The 15,444-nt window shown below is 42.6% G+C and overlaps 1 protein-coding gene and 1 non-coding gene across 2 annotated transcripts; both read left to right on the top strand.

The window, feature by feature from the left end:
* Window positions 1-242: 242 nt before the first annotated feature.
* On the top strand, window positions 243-13,512 carry BUD23 (BUD23 rRNA methyltransferase and ribosome maturation factor). Its single transcript, XM_014062848.2, has 12 exons — window positions 243-582; window positions 2,964-3,001; window positions 4,253-4,348; window positions 5,681-5,763; window positions 5,859-5,955; window positions 6,045-6,141; window positions 6,961-7,011; window positions 8,780-8,865; window positions 9,474-9,519; window positions 10,186-10,244; window positions 11,795-11,884; window positions 13,138-13,512. Exons 1-12 carry the CDS (start codon window positions 535-537, stop codon window positions 13,190-13,192), a joined length of 846 nt encoding a protein of 281 aa, XP_013918323.2. The 5' UTR covers window positions 243-534; the 3' UTR covers window positions 13,193-13,512.
* Window positions 10,467-10,606, top strand: LOC148044879 (small Cajal body-specific RNA 20). Its single transcript, XR_015697230.1, has one exon.
* Window positions 13,513-15,444: the final 1,932 nt, after the last annotated feature.

Genomic DNA, 15,444 nt, shown 5'->3' with positions numbered 1-15,444 from the left:
CCGGAGCGCGCACGCTGCAAGTAGCAGCTGGTATATTTTAGCGTCTCTTCCGTTACGTGCGCGTCCCCGTCTGAGCCTGGGCCCTCCTCCGCGAGTCACTGAAGACGCATGCGGGTCGCTTTGCCAGCTAGATGTACAGTATGTTAGGTCCCCAAACTTGCCAACTTAAGACTTATGGACTTCAACTCCCAGAATACTCCAGCCAGCTGTGCTGGAGCTATACTGAGTGGAGAATTCTGGGTGTTGAAGTCCACAAGTCTTAAAGTTGCCAAGTTTGGGGACCTCTTGTGTTAGGGAAAGGCTTTCATGAGTTTTCAACTTCCTATTTTATTCGTAGCGTTAGAATGACTCCACCTTACTCTGAGAAGTAGTACGTCAGTACTTATGTCTTGAGGACTAGAAACGCTGCTAGTCATTTGTGTGTTCAAGTACAACTCTGGTGTCTCTAACCAAGGTGTGGGGGATTAATTTTCCTAGCTCTGAGGCTCTGACGGCGCCGGTGTCGCGTAAGAGTGACGTACGAAGACAGGCAGCATGGCAGCCTGCGGAAAGAGGCCTGAGCATCGCGGGCCCCCGGAGCTGGTGAGAAAAGGAATAAGCCTTGTAGCAGCAGAGAGGGAAGTTCCTAGGAGAGGTGGAAATGCTCGTGTTCGCCAGCCTTTGAAACTAACCACGGGCACCTCAGTGCCCAAAGGCAGTCTACCTACTCTGCTTCGAAACCTGCTGATTTGCTCACTGTCTGCTCCTTGGGGATCCTTATTTATTTATTTATATTTATTTCGTCAAACATGTATTAGATAACATATATGAATATAAACATGATTTTGAATACATGAAACGGATAAGAATAAGTGGGGACATTAGGACTGGGGCGGTAGGCACGTTGGTGCTCTTCTACACGCCCCTTACAGACCTCTTAGGAATGGGGTGAAGTTCACCATAGACAGTCTAAGGCAGAGGTCTTCAAACTTGGCAACTGGTAAGACCTGTGGACTTCAACTCCCAGAATTCTCCAGCCTGGAGAATTCTGGGAGTTGAAGTCCACAAATCTTACAGTTGCCAAGTTTGGGGATTCCTGGTCTAAGGTTAAAGTTGTGGGGGTTTGGGGAACAAACCACAGAGCCAGGTAGTGCATTCCAGGTGTTGACCACTCTGTTGCTGAAGTCGTATTTCCTGAAATCGGGTTTGGAGCCGTTTACCTTGAGTTTGCATTTATTGTGTGCTCGTGTATTGTTGTGGTTGAAGTCATTGACAGGTAGGATGTTGTAGCAGATAATTTTATGTACTACGCTTAGGTCAGACGGAAGGTGGCGTAGTTCTAAGTTGTCCAAGCCCAAAATTTCAAATCTGGTGGCATAAGGTATTCTGTTGCGAGCAGAGGAGTGGAGGACTCTTCTCGTGAAATATTTCTGGACTCTATCAATTGTATTAATGTCCGATATGCAGTGCAGGTACCAGACAGATGAACTGTATTCAACAATTGGTCTCGCAAATATTTTGTATGCCAACATGTATGTCTTATTAAATTGGAAATTTGATGGAAGTTTTGCCTTGGACTCTAATTAATATCAAAGGCATGATATTTGGAACGCTGCATCTGACCGAAACTAGATGGGTGGAAATGTCAGCGTTCCAAATATCATGCAGAATTAAATTAGAGTCCAAGGCAAAACTTTCATCAAAGTTCCAATTTAATAAGACAGACATGTTGGTACATCTGTGGAAATCCCAATTCTAAAACTTTCTGGGATTTCACCCAGTTGAAAGTTCATGATCTTATCCCCACACCCATGAATCCATCACATGGTCCAAACTTCTTCAGCCACACTGGCATTTCCACCCATCTAGTTCCGGTCAGATGCAGAGGTGCGGAGACAAAATATGACCTTGGGCTTCTATGAAACAATGACAACACATTCCACCATTCTACTCCTTTCTATTCCCCCATCCCAATTACTACACTAATGAAACAGCATAGTGAAATAATAGAAAGTGTGCCAGGCTAAAGATCCTAAAAGGAACATAACCAAAGGCCTTACACTTGTTTCAGTTGGTAAAAGCAGCCTGGAATGGTACTTTCTTAGTCCACCAAACAAGTAAATGTAATGCATTAAATCCCTGAACACTGAAATGGATTGTTTCATTGTGTCCCAGTGTTTGAATTCAGACATTCAATGTGACCCTGTAGGATGGTTCTTATGTTTAATCATGTAGTAATGTAGAATGTAGTCTGTATATTCAGTCTACGTCATAGTTCTAGGTTGATGAAGAAGGGAACTCTTTGTTTAAGATCCTATGGGCCTATGGTATTGTTTATCCGGCTTCTGGTTGGTCACCATGGAAAGGAGGGGGATGAATTAAAATGGATCCAGTCATGTTCTTAATACTGTTACAGTATTCCTTATTTCCATTTTGCTTTGACTCAGGTTACAGATCCAGCCTTTCATCTAAACTCTGAAATGCACTGTCATTTTTGGGGACAAAAATATGTTGAAGGAGCAACATATCCAAAATAACTGGAGAGATTTTCCATTCTTGAAAGCACACAGTTTTTCCAGTTTTTGCTTCTAGGAACAAGTAGAGCTGTTGGTGTTCTGCTCCTATAAGACTCAAGGCAGCATCTGTAATGTACCAGGAAGTAGATGAAGGAAAATATCACCTCTTGTTTATGACCTCTTGATAATTTAAAGTGAAACCCAGTTGTTCCACAGGAGCAGTAAGAAAATAACTCTTGTCATTGTCAAATTATATTATTGGCAGGGAAAAAAAATGGGAATGGAGAGGATAATCAGGAGTGAAAGGAAAATCTCTGTGTTATTTTCAAGACTTAATCTAACAGATGAATTGTTTTCATCTCACTTTAATGACCTTTCCAGAGGAAGGATGAAAGACTTTTGAATTAATCCAGCAAAACTGTTTTTGTGATTTTCTTTTATTCATTTCTCTTTTCCTTTCCTCCCTAGTTCTATGATGAAGCTGAAGCTCGGAAATACACACATAAGTAAGACAATCTTGGGCTGTGAGAAGCAGCCTATTTATAAAATGTATATATTTTTAAAACTCAAATCAACCGTACGATTTGCATAGCACATAGTGCATCAGTTAAAATTTCCAAATAACTAATTTAAAATAAAATCCATTGAGTTTTACAGTTCGTCATACCTAAGGCATACAATGTATAAGCTATGCTGTATATTAAGCAATATGCGGGTGTCTTCATTTTATTTAAGCCATTAGGTTATTAGTTGCAAAACACATTTAGAGTTTTTGAAACAGTACATTGTCAGGTTTCTCAGAGATTTAGATCTCCTCAGATTTAGATACATTGTACTTAAAACGTAAGAGTGCTCTTGAGATTTTTAAAATCTTTTTTACTGAAATATAGATCAAAATAGATTAAAACAATTTCAGAAGATTACAAAGATGGTAGTCAGGTAGATCTTCCCTTGTTATAGTTAAATTGCCGTTACAAGGTTGGTGTGAACGTGTCAAGGGAAATCGGGCTTTTTGGCAGAGTGGAAATGTTTGTTTAAATTCGTTTAAATTTAAGAAGTGCCAACATGAAAGGTTGAAATAGAAGTGCCAACATGAAAGGTTCTTGAATGTTGCTGGAGAGGGAATGATTCCCTGAAAAGTGTGATGCTAAGTATATTGTGGGTGTTGGAAAAACATTTGTCTATCTGGCATATTTATTGGAAGTTACCATAGGGATAGAAACTTAGGTAGCCTCATGTGGTTGTTAGCAGCCTCTCTTTTTCTCTATTCTTTAAGGGGGGAAACCTGAAAGGGAAAAGAACCAAAACCACTTTAAAGAATCATTATAGTGGACTGACCCACCTTGTCTTTCCTAATGCAACAATAGCACTTAGACTTACCGGTATATACCGCTTCATAGTGCATTACAACACTCTCTAAGTGGTTTATAGTCAATCTATTGCCCCCCAAAATATGGGTCCTCATTTTACCAACCTCGGAAGAATGGAAGGCTGAGTTAACCTTGAGCCAGTCATAATCTAACTGCTGGCAGTGGGCAGAGTTAGCCTGCAATAACTCATTTTGACCACTGTGCCACCATTTCTTCTCCTGAGTTCCTGGAATAGATTGCTTATTGTTTGTGCATAGGCATCTTCTTGCAATTTCAAGAATGATTTAAAAAGAAACTTACGTTTTCCTCTGAGCATCCAAGAGAAAACGGTGCAGTATGTATGTTTGCTTCTTGATGGCACTCATGTATTCAATTTCCATCCTCTAGCTCTCGGATGATTGAGATTCAGTCTCAGATGTCTGAACGGGCAGTGGAATTGTTGGGTCTCCCAGACGATCGGCCATGTTTTTTGCTGGATGTGGGGTAAATTTGTTTTGTTGTTCTCATGGGATTGATCTATCAGAATAAGAATGGGCTTTTAAGTTTATTTCCTAGGGGAGTGATACCATGTTTGAATGGTCCTTCCACACAATCAATATAAGATTAGATTACATTAGTTTTGAGAGAGCTGGCTTTCTGTCAGGGTTCCGACTAAATCATGAGCCTCAAGCCAAGCTTCAAAAGAAATCCAGTCATTTATTAGGAGCTTCATGTCGGCATGTTCCCAAGTGAAGCCAGCTCTTTACACCACGTAATTTATGGCCCCAATCATGACCCTGTTTCCCCCTTCTGCCCAGGGTGTGCCATCAATCACATTTGCCAACGGGGTTGTAGAGATCACTCCCCTTCAGCCACAGTAAGTAACCCTGGGATATAGCCTTGAGAGAGATAAGCCTGGAATATGCATCTGTCTTTTGCTGCCGTGCTGTTTCATCGGGTTTCCATTCCCCCTTTCCTATGGGAACTTGAGAGCAGGCTACGGATGCTTTGTGATGTGACATAAGGTCTGAGACTTCCTTTAGTATCTAAATTTTAAAAATCTCCTTGAAGCATGACTGGCTGTATATCAAAAGCCCTTCTTTAGGAGAGCAGCAATTACCTTTAAATGCTCAGTGTTGAATCATGGCCATTAAGTCCATTGTTACATTCCATTGAAAGCAGCTCTGCCAGGTTGAAGGTAGAATGTTGGCTTTCATGTGACCACCATTCTGACTTTTTCCCCATATTTAAAAATAGAAACGTATAATGTTGGGTTGCCTCCCTCCCAAGCAAACTGTGTGCTGTGCCACTTAGCTGCAGCTCATCTTCCAATAAATGTTGTCTGATGTCCCTCCAGATAGAAACAAATATGCAAATTGTGTAGTAGGCTATCACTGTGGTATCAAGAACAAAATCCAAGTTTCTGCCTTGCCTATACTGACATTATGTCCTGAAATTGACAATTTTTGGGACAAAGAATCAATGAAATAGGTTGCTATTACCCCATTCAACAGTGTGATCCGTAGAATTATAAGTGGGTGTGGGTGTGAGTGTGGGATGTTTGTAAAGTTAAGCCACCTTTCAAACAGTTGTAAATTCCCAAAGTATTAAAGCAGTTCTTCCCCTCTCCCATTAACCACATCTTCATTTTAAAATAGGTGCTTTCTGCATTTAGAGGTAGCTTTGCTTTGATCCATAAAACCTAGCAAGATTTTTTGAGTAACACAATATACTGTATCTCCAAGGGTTTTTAAAAAATAATAATGCTTCACTCTATCTTGTTTAGTGCAAAAGAGAGCAGATATTTATTTGTCCTAATTGTGCTTTTCCCATCAGCTGTGGCTCTGGTTTAAGTGGTGATCATATCTCTGAAGAGGGACACAGTTGGGTTGGTATGGACATCAGTCCAGCAATGCTTGGTGAGTAGATTTTTCTTTTTTTCTCTCTCTCTTTCTCCTTAGCTAAACTTCCATGCCTGGGAAATGTCATGTCCTGCTTTCTTTATTTTAATTAGATGTAGCCATAGAGAGAGAAGTGGAGGGAGACCTGATGCTAGCAGATATGGGCCAAGGGATTCCCTTCCGACCTGGAACATTTGATGGCTGTATAAGGTAAGAATTTGTAACAACCATCACCAATAACCAGTTAGTACAAGATAGGGAAAATATTATATTCACTTCCCTGAATTATTTCCTTGCAGTATTTCTGCAGTTCAGTGGCTCTGTAATGCTGATAAGAAAACTCACAGCCCTCCAAAGCGACTATATCGGTTCTTCTCAACTCTATATACTGCTCTGGTAAGCTTTTGTTTTTCTGTTATTTATACCTCCCCCCCACCCCCTCTTTAAGGTTTCTAATCAAGGAAGGTAAGAGATCCTATCTATATTTTACAGCTTGACGATTAGCTGTTATATAAAGTATAAGCAAGATGAGAGGAAGAAAGTAAGAGAGGGGGAGAGCAATATGATTTAGAAGTATGTGTAGTGACTTGAAACATGATGAAGCAGGCAGGTTCTGTTTTCCCCCTTTCCCTTTTGCTATTCTGAGAAAACTTAGTCTTCGTTCTGTGTTCAGGTCAATAAGAAGATTGATCTTGGATTCAAATGGGAATTGCAGTTGTCCTAATGGTTGGCCTTCCCAAAAAGAAGATTCAGAGGCTGAAGCAATGTTTCTCAACTTCAGCAACTTTAAAATGTGGGGCTCTCAATTCAGAGAATATTCCAGTCAGCAATGCTGGCTGGGGAAACCTGGGAGTTGAAGTCCACTCATGTTAAAGGTGCCAAGGTTGAGAAACATTAGGCTGAAGCTTCTGCCATATGTAGGGAATTAATGCTCCTCCACCACCGCTGTGTAGATACAGCTGAATGAAAAAGAGTTTTAAGGATGAAAGTGGGGAAACATTCTGCCATAGCTTAGTGTGGAGTAAACTCGGCATGAAGAAGATATTAGAATTTTCAGGAAACTATGATCTGGGATAGTAGAACTGGGGGAAATTGATTCCACTGCCATTCAAAACAGATGATATGGATTAACCATTAATCTTTGACAAAAATTGCTTCAATAAGATCATGGTTAGATTGCAAGATCTCATAAATAACTGACATTTTGTTTTCTAGGCCCGAGGAGCCCGTGCTGTTCTACAGTTATACCCGGAAAACTCTCAGCAGGTTTGTGCCTTGGGGCTGGTGGGAGGAACCTACTGAGTAGAAAGGCATGTAGAGGAAGGTAACTTTATGTAGGAGGTTGTGTGCGTGTTGTGTTGGTAGATCAGCAAGAGCCTGATTTTGGTTGCTTGATGAAATTAGGCAAGTCAGTGTTTTCCATATTTCTGCTGGAATAATTTAGGAGAATTACACCGTTTCAACTTTATTCACACCTTTTAACGTATATTCTGCATATACCCTGCAAATGTGAGCTTCTGCCTTATAAGAGGCAGAAGGCATTTAGAGAGACATAAGGAAGCCATGGCCCATTTCTTGTTTTTGTTTTTGTTTTTGTTTATTACTTTGATTTTAAAGAGAAGGGAATCTCTAAAGTGCTCTTGGAAAAAGGAAACTTGAGTCCTATTCTGCCAATACTTGTAAATGTTATAGGAAATTTAGGGAAGGAGAGAAAAAGAAAAGAAAAGATGCTCCTATTGTGTCTGTGGAGATTCTCAGTCATCCAGGCCAAGGTTGTCCCAAAGGTGCTTTTTCAAGAGGCAACTGGACTTTCTGGTTTTTCTTTGAAGATATTTTGCTTCTCATTCAAGAAGAAGCTTCAAAGAAAAGCCAGAAAGTCCAGTTGCCTCTTGAAAAAGCACCTTTTAGATGTTCCTATTGTGTTTAGCTTTGAAATGGTTTGCATTTAGTTTTTAAAGAGGGCATTTCTTCATATGGGCTACCTATAGTTCTAACTGAGCTTGTAATCCAGGGGCTGGCAAACTACAATCTGTTATCTTTTTTTCATGCAGTTTGCAAAGTGGGAAGATCCCCGTGGATAGGCGGGCAGAAAGCAGATTGCCAAGCCCAAGCCAAGAGCTCCCAGGGCAGGGGTCTTGAGCAGCAGCATCTATCAGCAGCCTCCTTGCTGATAGACTGGTGGCTTTCAATGGTTGCCACACTTCTTGGCTTGCAGATCTGCCAGCCATACCAGGGGCTGAAATGAAAGCGCAGGAGGGTAGTGTTGTGGCCTGCCAGCGACCAGCAGAGCTGGCAGCAGATTCGGACAGTGAGGAGTTTGGGGAGGAACATGGGCCAATCCTGGACTCTGGGGAAGCTCTGACGAGTGCTCTGCATCGGAGGCAAAGATGGGGCCAGGGCCGTATGCCGGTTATCAGCTGCCTTCAGAGTCAGACATCAGTGAGGCAGATGAACAGCTGGAGCCTGTTCCCAGTGTGCACATGCACAGATGAAGGGAACAGCTAAAGAACGGGAGAAAGGCCACAGGTGAACAATGAATAGCCCCTCCCAGAGGAAATAAAAGAAGAATGATAGGGGAGTGAAATTTGCAGGAGACAATTAGTTCGATTAATTGGCCTGTGACTCTCCGAAACTCCTTGCCAAGGTTTGCAGATATTGGCCTGGCAGCTCTTTATGCCAAATAAGGTCTGTGACTGTAAAACTTTCCTTGAAAGACTTTGCTATCTGTAAATGAACAGAATTCACAGAAAATTAATAAAAGGAGTTTTTGTGGGGACCAGGAGTTTGCTTCATGCTTTTGGAAAGCCTAGAGCATGTAGAACAGGTAGAATCTCATCTTTTACAGAAAATTTGCCAATCCCTGCGCTTATGCCCAGTAGAAGTTCAGAAGCAAATTTTTAAAAAGGACAAGTTCCTTTGTAAGGATAGAGGAGGCTGTGGAATGTGTAGAAAGTTCTATTGGACGAGGGAGCCTAGCCCTTCCCATCCTCAAGAGGGGGGTCTGTAGATTCACTGAGTTTATTTCTCTTGACAGCTGGAGCTCATCACCACTCAAGCCATGAAGGCAGGTTTCACGGGTGGCATGGTGGTAGACTACCCCAATAGTACCAAAGCCAAAAAGTAAGTCTTTTGCTATCTGGGGGAAGGTTGTTACTTCAGGTTTTGGGGAGATGGGAATGCTCCACAATGCACACTGTGTGAAATTTTTGAATCACGAGCGATATGAATCTCTCTGATCAGTTCAGTGCATGCGTAGCTTCACGTTTTGGGGTAATTGATGACTTCTTGTGAAAATTCAATTGTACCAAATAATATTATGGTTTAATATGTTGTGTACAGTTAGGCAAGGATCCCCTCTTGAGACACTTTTTATGAGAGATCCTTCAATCTAACATGGCAGACATGCTCAGCTCTGGTGGGAAATTTAAGGACATAGAACATTCCAAGTCATCTCATGCAGTTCTGCAGGGCTGTTCAATCCATTGCAATAAATCTCATGTTTCTCTCTTCCCGGCACTTCATTTAGAAAATAATTTAATGAGGAGGGATTGGATCCTTTTCAGATAGCAGAAAAAGCCTTCTCTTCTGGAGATCTTTGATTGCATCTAAGAATCAGAACTAGATGGCACCAACAGATGTAGAGTAGCTCTTTTGAGGAGTAATTTTAAAAGTTCCTTTCTTTCCATGTGTGTGTATTTGATATTCTACTTATCTTTTTCTTTTTACAGATTCTTTCTCTGTCTCTTTGCTGGCATAACTGATGTATTACCAAAGGTAATAAAATTGTTGGGAAAATTGAACTTCTTTAATCTAGAACACTTCTTTTCCACAACAAAGGACAAAGATTCTTGACAGATGGCCTTTAATTCCTCTGGCAACTATCTCACTTCCAAATTCTTGTCTTTTGAAAGGCATGTTTTAAATTCTTGTCAAATTAAAGAGTAATTTGTTTACTAAAAGGTATGGTTTTTTTGCTCCAGAATGACACATTGGAACATTTAAGCAATATCTGATTGCTAAGCATGGTCATTGGGCCTCCCAATTGAGATGGTCTGTGGCTTTTAGGTTCACTGCTTAGACTCCTTAATTGTACCTCCCTGTGTAATGGGCTGTCAGAATGACCTTGAGGCCAGACAACAGTCAGGCAAAGGGCAGCTGAGTCCAGAGGAGGAATGTGGGTATGGCAAATAACTCAGAAATAATCCTCGTTAGTCTCTTGGGCTGTAAAGATGAGGTGTGGGAGAGAAATACCTTCAGACTTCCAAGATTCTGATAATGTAACCTTTCAAGTAAAGTTAGAGCTAGTATTTTGGGGTGTGCTACTTGTCTGGGCTACCTTGTAAGCCTGGCACACTTTGGTTTCTTGTTGCAGTTTTCGTGGTTGGGGTTTCTCTTTAAATTTAAATTCATGTGGATTGTTTTATTTTGTGGCTTTGGCAGGGTCTTGGTACAGAATGCAGCGAAGAAGAGACCACACAGGCCAAGTTCACCAATGAAAGGTACCAAGGCCAGAACTGGAAGCAGGAGACCATTGGGTTTAGGGTGGTTCAGACTGAATTGACCGCTTGACCGCAGAGCTCAAACTGCAGAATAAGAGCAAGAGTGGTTGGCCTTTTGGGGTGCTGGGAGAAGCAAGATCCTATAAGCAAGTTGTGTAAAGCAAGTGCTGTTTGCAGTTGAATATCTTGTATGGCATGTGGGCTTGATAGGCCAATCAGCAACGTCTCCTCCTCCTGAAAGCTGTGAAAGGCTACGTTCCCCCTCTTCATGGCTTGTGGGGGAGACAAACAGCAATAGCCAAGAGGATCATTGTCATGGTAATCAACAGCCTAATTGCCATGTTTTCCTGCCTCTGACACGCTGCTAATGGAAATGCTCTGATTTGGTCAATAATATGAATTAGTGGATGTGTAGCCCAACCTCATCTAATCCAGTTCTCTCCCAATACTGGCTGGGAGTTAGAAAAACAAAATCCAACATCCTTCCTGAGGTTGGAATAGTCTCTGTCATTTGTTGTACTGGTCTTTTAATATGCTATACAGGGACACGGTGGCTCAATGGTTAAGACACTGAGCTTGTCAATCAGAAAGATCAGCAGTTTGAATCCCTAGCACCGCGTAACGGAGTGCGCTCCCGTTACTTGTCCCAGCTTCTGCCAACCTAGCAGTTCGAAAGCACGTAAAAAAATGCAAGTAGAAAAATAGGAACCACCTTTGGTGGGAAGGTATCAGGGTTCCGTGCGCCTTTGGCATTTAGTCATGCCAGCCACATGTCCATGAAGAGACATCTTGGGACAGCGCTGGCTCTTCGGCTTTGAAACGGAGATGAGCACCGCCCCCTAGAGTCAGGAACGACTAGCACATACCTGCGAAGGGAACCTTTAATATACTATACAATAAGTCCTTATGCCAGTGATGGCTAACCTTTTCCGGACCAAGTGCCCAAAGTGCATGTGCATATGCGTGTGCCCCTCCAAACCTGCAAAATGCAATGTGTGTGCGGACTCCGACATACACCCTTTGGGCCCCACGCATGCATGCACAACCCCCTGCATGTGTCCCGTGCATGCGCAGCGGACCTGAGCTGGGCTGGGACGACAGCTTGCGTGCTCACCGAGAGGGCGCTGCATGCCACCTCTGGCACACATGCCATAGGTTCACCATCACGGCCCTATGCTGTTTCTTCATTTCCACCCTCAAGTTTTTTGTTTTTTTTAATTCTAATCATTTCAGGGAACTCACATCTTTCTACATGGACTATGCGGAGGCTTTATTCTGATCTTCCCCTTAGCAGGCTAGATGAGCCTCTTTTAAAAGTGGGACCTTCCGTGTTACAGCCCCAGTTGACAATTGACAAAGACTTTGAGCCATTTGTAGAGTTTTCTACTTTTAAAGGGACTTTTAAAGTCCATTGAAGGACTTTTGAAAAAGTGATTATTTCGTATTGCTTCTTTGCTCTATTCCATGTTTTGCTGTTTTCTGAGGCTACTTGGCATTGAACTAAAGTAACAACTGATAATATTTGTGATCTGATCTTTTTTCCTCTCAAGGATCCGGTTTAGAAATGCCAAAGGGAAGTCAGTGAAGAAGACTAGAGACTGGGTGTTGGAGAAGAAAGAACGGCGGCGACGACAGGGCAGGTAAGTCTGAACTCTGCATCTTCCTACAGATCAAGATTCTTTTATGTCCCATAGAATGGGCTCAGGTGGTAACCTATGGCCTCAGAGTAAGATCTGGCTTCTCTTTTTGGGAGGCTTTGCAGATCCCACCAACTAAAATAGCTGAGAATTGTTGGTGTAGTTTCCTATCGTTTTTAGGCAGGAAACAGATATGAAAGCAGTGTTTGCATGACATGGCTGACCTTGCAATCTCTTTTGCAGCCAAATGTGCTGGCAACATCTAATAGCAGATGGCTTAGTCAGACTTTCTGTGGCTGTTGTACCCAGTTTACTGGAAAAAGCAGCTGCTACTGCAAAGGATGTTAGCATTTCCCTTTCCTCTCTCTCAGGTACCATTTTTGCCACATCAAAATGTAAAATACAGTTTACACTTGATACCGCCCTTAATTTTCAAGGGCAGTAATACATTGCTCCTTTTCATTTATTGATCATTGTTTTAAAACAGTAAATAAATTAAGAAAAATACTGTACATGGTCTTAGCCAAAAGGCTGAGAATCTATTGGAGCATGATCAGGATCAAAGCATGAGGATCTCAGCTACCCTCATGAAAATCAGAATGGGCAGAGAGACAAAAGGCCAAAGGCCTTGTTTTTACAACATCCATGACATTGTCTTCACCATGGGGCAGAAGAAAGACAGTTAAATCCTCAACAAGTCATTCACATGGTGCACCAATCCACACCTATTACATCATGCCAAAAGGATAGAGCATACCATTCTACTCAAATTAGATTTAAGCTACAGTGTTTCCCCGAAAATAAAACAGGATCTTGTTTTCTTTTGACCCCTGAAATAAGCACTTGCCTTTATTTTTGGGGAGATCTTGTTATTTTTGAGGTGCAGGAGGCTGCGAGCATGGTCACCTCATAGCTGCTGCTGTATTGCAATATTTTTGGGGACAGCTTATTTTAGCGCATGAGCTCAAAAGCCCGATTGGGCTTATTCTCCAGGGAGGTCTTTTTTGGGGGGGAAACAGGGTACTTAAATCTCCAGGGGGGAAAACTGGCTTCCTATTGTGTGTGATATAGCCCCAACCACTTTCCATGCCCATTGTGCTTCTTGCCTTTCCAAAAAAATGTTGATAATTGTCAGTTACATGATTCTCTCCCCCTCCCATCCTAGCATTTGAAATTTTGCAAAACTAGAAAAGAATCCTATGTCTCCTTGCATTTTGCCCATTCTTACTTTGTTTTCTTTTCTGGTTCATCTGCAGGAATGTGAGAGCAGACACAAAATACACAGGCCGAAAGCGGAAACCTCACTTCTGACTTCCTGCTAATTGGACTGAAGTAGTTCTTTGGAGGGTTTTTTTTTGGGGGGGGGGGGGAGCTGGGATGTTTTGTTGTGGGGTGGAAGAGGAGGGAGCAAATTGAACAGAAGCTGCTGAAGACTTCCAGGCTGGCCACCGCCCCTTCTTTGCTCCTGCCCCTTTAAAAAGAACATCTTACAGAGAATATGGGACCCAGACAATTCACTGTTTCTTTGCTACCCAATTCTCAGAACCTCCTTTGGTTCCTGACGGTTTCATATTAGGTTGTGTTGGTTTTACTACGCCTAACTCTCAATTAAATGAGGTCTTGGAAACAGATTCTGTGTCATTGCTAGTTGGTTTAAGCCGCTGCAAGTGGCAGGGAGCACCCATAGCTCCCTGATGCATTTTGAGATTTCTATACCTGATTTAAAAGCTGGAAGAATGATAAAATTGACATTGTGCCGTGTAGCTATTCTGGACCACAACCAAAGGCAAAAATCTGGGCTTAGGACATCATCAAGCAAAACATTAGGAAAATTAGCAAAAATCTGAGCTTAGGTGATCATCAGGCACCTTACTTTGCATGCCTTAAAAAAGGTGCTGGTGGGACCCCATCTTAATCTGAGCTCTGGGCTGAGCAGAAGCAAATCAGTGAAGAAACAAAGCACCATTTAAGATTTTCTAGCTAGTGGTTCGAGGTTCGAGGTTCATTTTATTTATATGCCATTTGAAAAAAGTATGTGTACCATATCAGAAACCAGAAAATATCTTGGGTAGGTTAGTTACTTGGCATGGGGTTCTTCTTCCATCTTATTTCCAGGAGTAGGAAAACCTGAATACTTACGAGCTGTAATAAATACGCCAATTCAAGAGATGTACGCTTTTAAAATTAAATTCTATATAACCATGATGGTGAACTTATGACACGTGTGCCAGAGATGGCACGCAGAGCCATCTGCGTGCCATCTGGGCATGCACGCCATCGCCAACTATTCTGGTTTACGGTGTGCTAGCTGGTCTTTGGGCGCTGGAGTGCCGGAAAATGGCCTGAAAACAGCCTGAAAAATGACCAAAACCCAGGCCATTTTTTGGGCCTTTTCAGGCTTTTTTCCAGCCATTTGGGGCCATTGTTTTGGGGCGTTTTCCGGCATCCGTGAAGAGCAGTGAGCGCGCCAGAAGCCAGAAGAGCAGCTGGTGACGGCGCGCATGCCCAAAGAGAGGACTCTGCGTGCCACCTACGTGTGCCATAGATTTGCCATCACAGGACTATTATAACCACATTCGGGCCAAAAACAGCCTGAAAACCAGCCCAAAAACAGGCATGTGCGCACTGGCCAGCTGGTCTTTGGCTTTCTGGTGCTCCGGCGCAAGACCAGCTGGCTGGCACGCGTGCACATGCCGAAAACCAGAAGACAGCCAACTGGTCTTCGGGTTTACAACACTCTGGCGCACCCACATGTACATGCATTCAAGTTTAGGCACTCGGTGCCGAAAAGGTTTGCCATCACTGCAATAAAATCACCTCAGAAGCCGTGTAAGTAGAGCTTATCCCACCCCCCCAACGTTCCGGCTCACAGAAGACTCAAAAGGATGACATATTTGATATAAATATTCTTTATTCTACATAAAAGTTCATTCATAAAAGAAAGCCGTTTCCCTCCTGAAGTCTGGAGGTGGCGAAGGAAAGACGTTTGGGGGACAAATTGAGCAAAAAAAAAAAAGCTGGAATGTAGGAAGGAGGCAATAAAGCAGTGTTTCTCAACCTTGGCAACTTGAAGATGTCCGGACTTCAACTCCCAGAATTCCCCAGCCAGCATTCGCTGGCTGGGGAATTCTGAGAGTTGAAGTCCGGACATCTTCAAGTTGCCAAGGTTGAGAAACACTGCAATAGAGGATTAGTTCCAGATTCCCCAAGCTGGAAAGAGAGGCTGGAGGGCCACAAGAGACGAGGGCACTTAATTCACATTGTACAGCAACATTACAACTCCTGGGGAGGCCTCTGGGACAGCGTAGATGAAATGTCTTCCCCTGCAAGAATGCTGAATACTGCAACAGGTGAGACCACAGTGGCACTTCAGAGGGTTTATTTAAAAGAAAAAAAAGATTAAAGATGATTGACACGTTTTCTCTCAATATCTGGAGAGATTCCTGAAGCACAGACGTCCTAGTAACAGCTCTATTTTTGACATGCAACAAAGGAAGGTGTGAAGAGAGGGAGGAGCAGTAGCTCTCCCTAATGCTGCAGCCGAGCTTTTGCCCCCTGCTGAT

The sequence above is a fragment of the Thamnophis sirtalis genome, unplaced genomic scaffold (assembly GCF_051295495.1).
Source record: "Thamnophis sirtalis isolate CommonGarterSnake01/CBP01778 unplaced genomic scaffold, rThaSir2_p1.2 scaffold_6, whole genome shotgun sequence".
NCBI classification, from domain to species: domain Eukaryota; kingdom Metazoa; phylum Chordata; class Lepidosauria; order Squamata; family Natricidae; genus Thamnophis; species Thamnophis sirtalis.
The sequence above is the reverse complement of the archived record's forward strand: the minus strand, read 5'-3'. Positions and strand labels throughout refer to the sequence as shown.

Excerpts from the sequence above, each read along its gene's own strand:
- BUD23 (XM_014062848.2), top strand. The coding sequence starts at position 535 with ATGGCAGCCTGCGGAAAGAGGCCTGAGCATCGCGGGCCCCCGGAGCTG. Across the intron at positions 3,002-4,252 it reads GCTCGGAAATACACACATAA|CTCTCGGATGATTGAGATTC; the intron begins GTAAGACAATCT and ends TCCATCCTCTAG. Across the intron at positions 5,956-6,044 it reads ACATTTGATGGCTGTATAAG|TATTTCTGCAGTTCAGTGGC; the intron begins GTAAGAATTTGT and ends ATTTCCTTGCAG.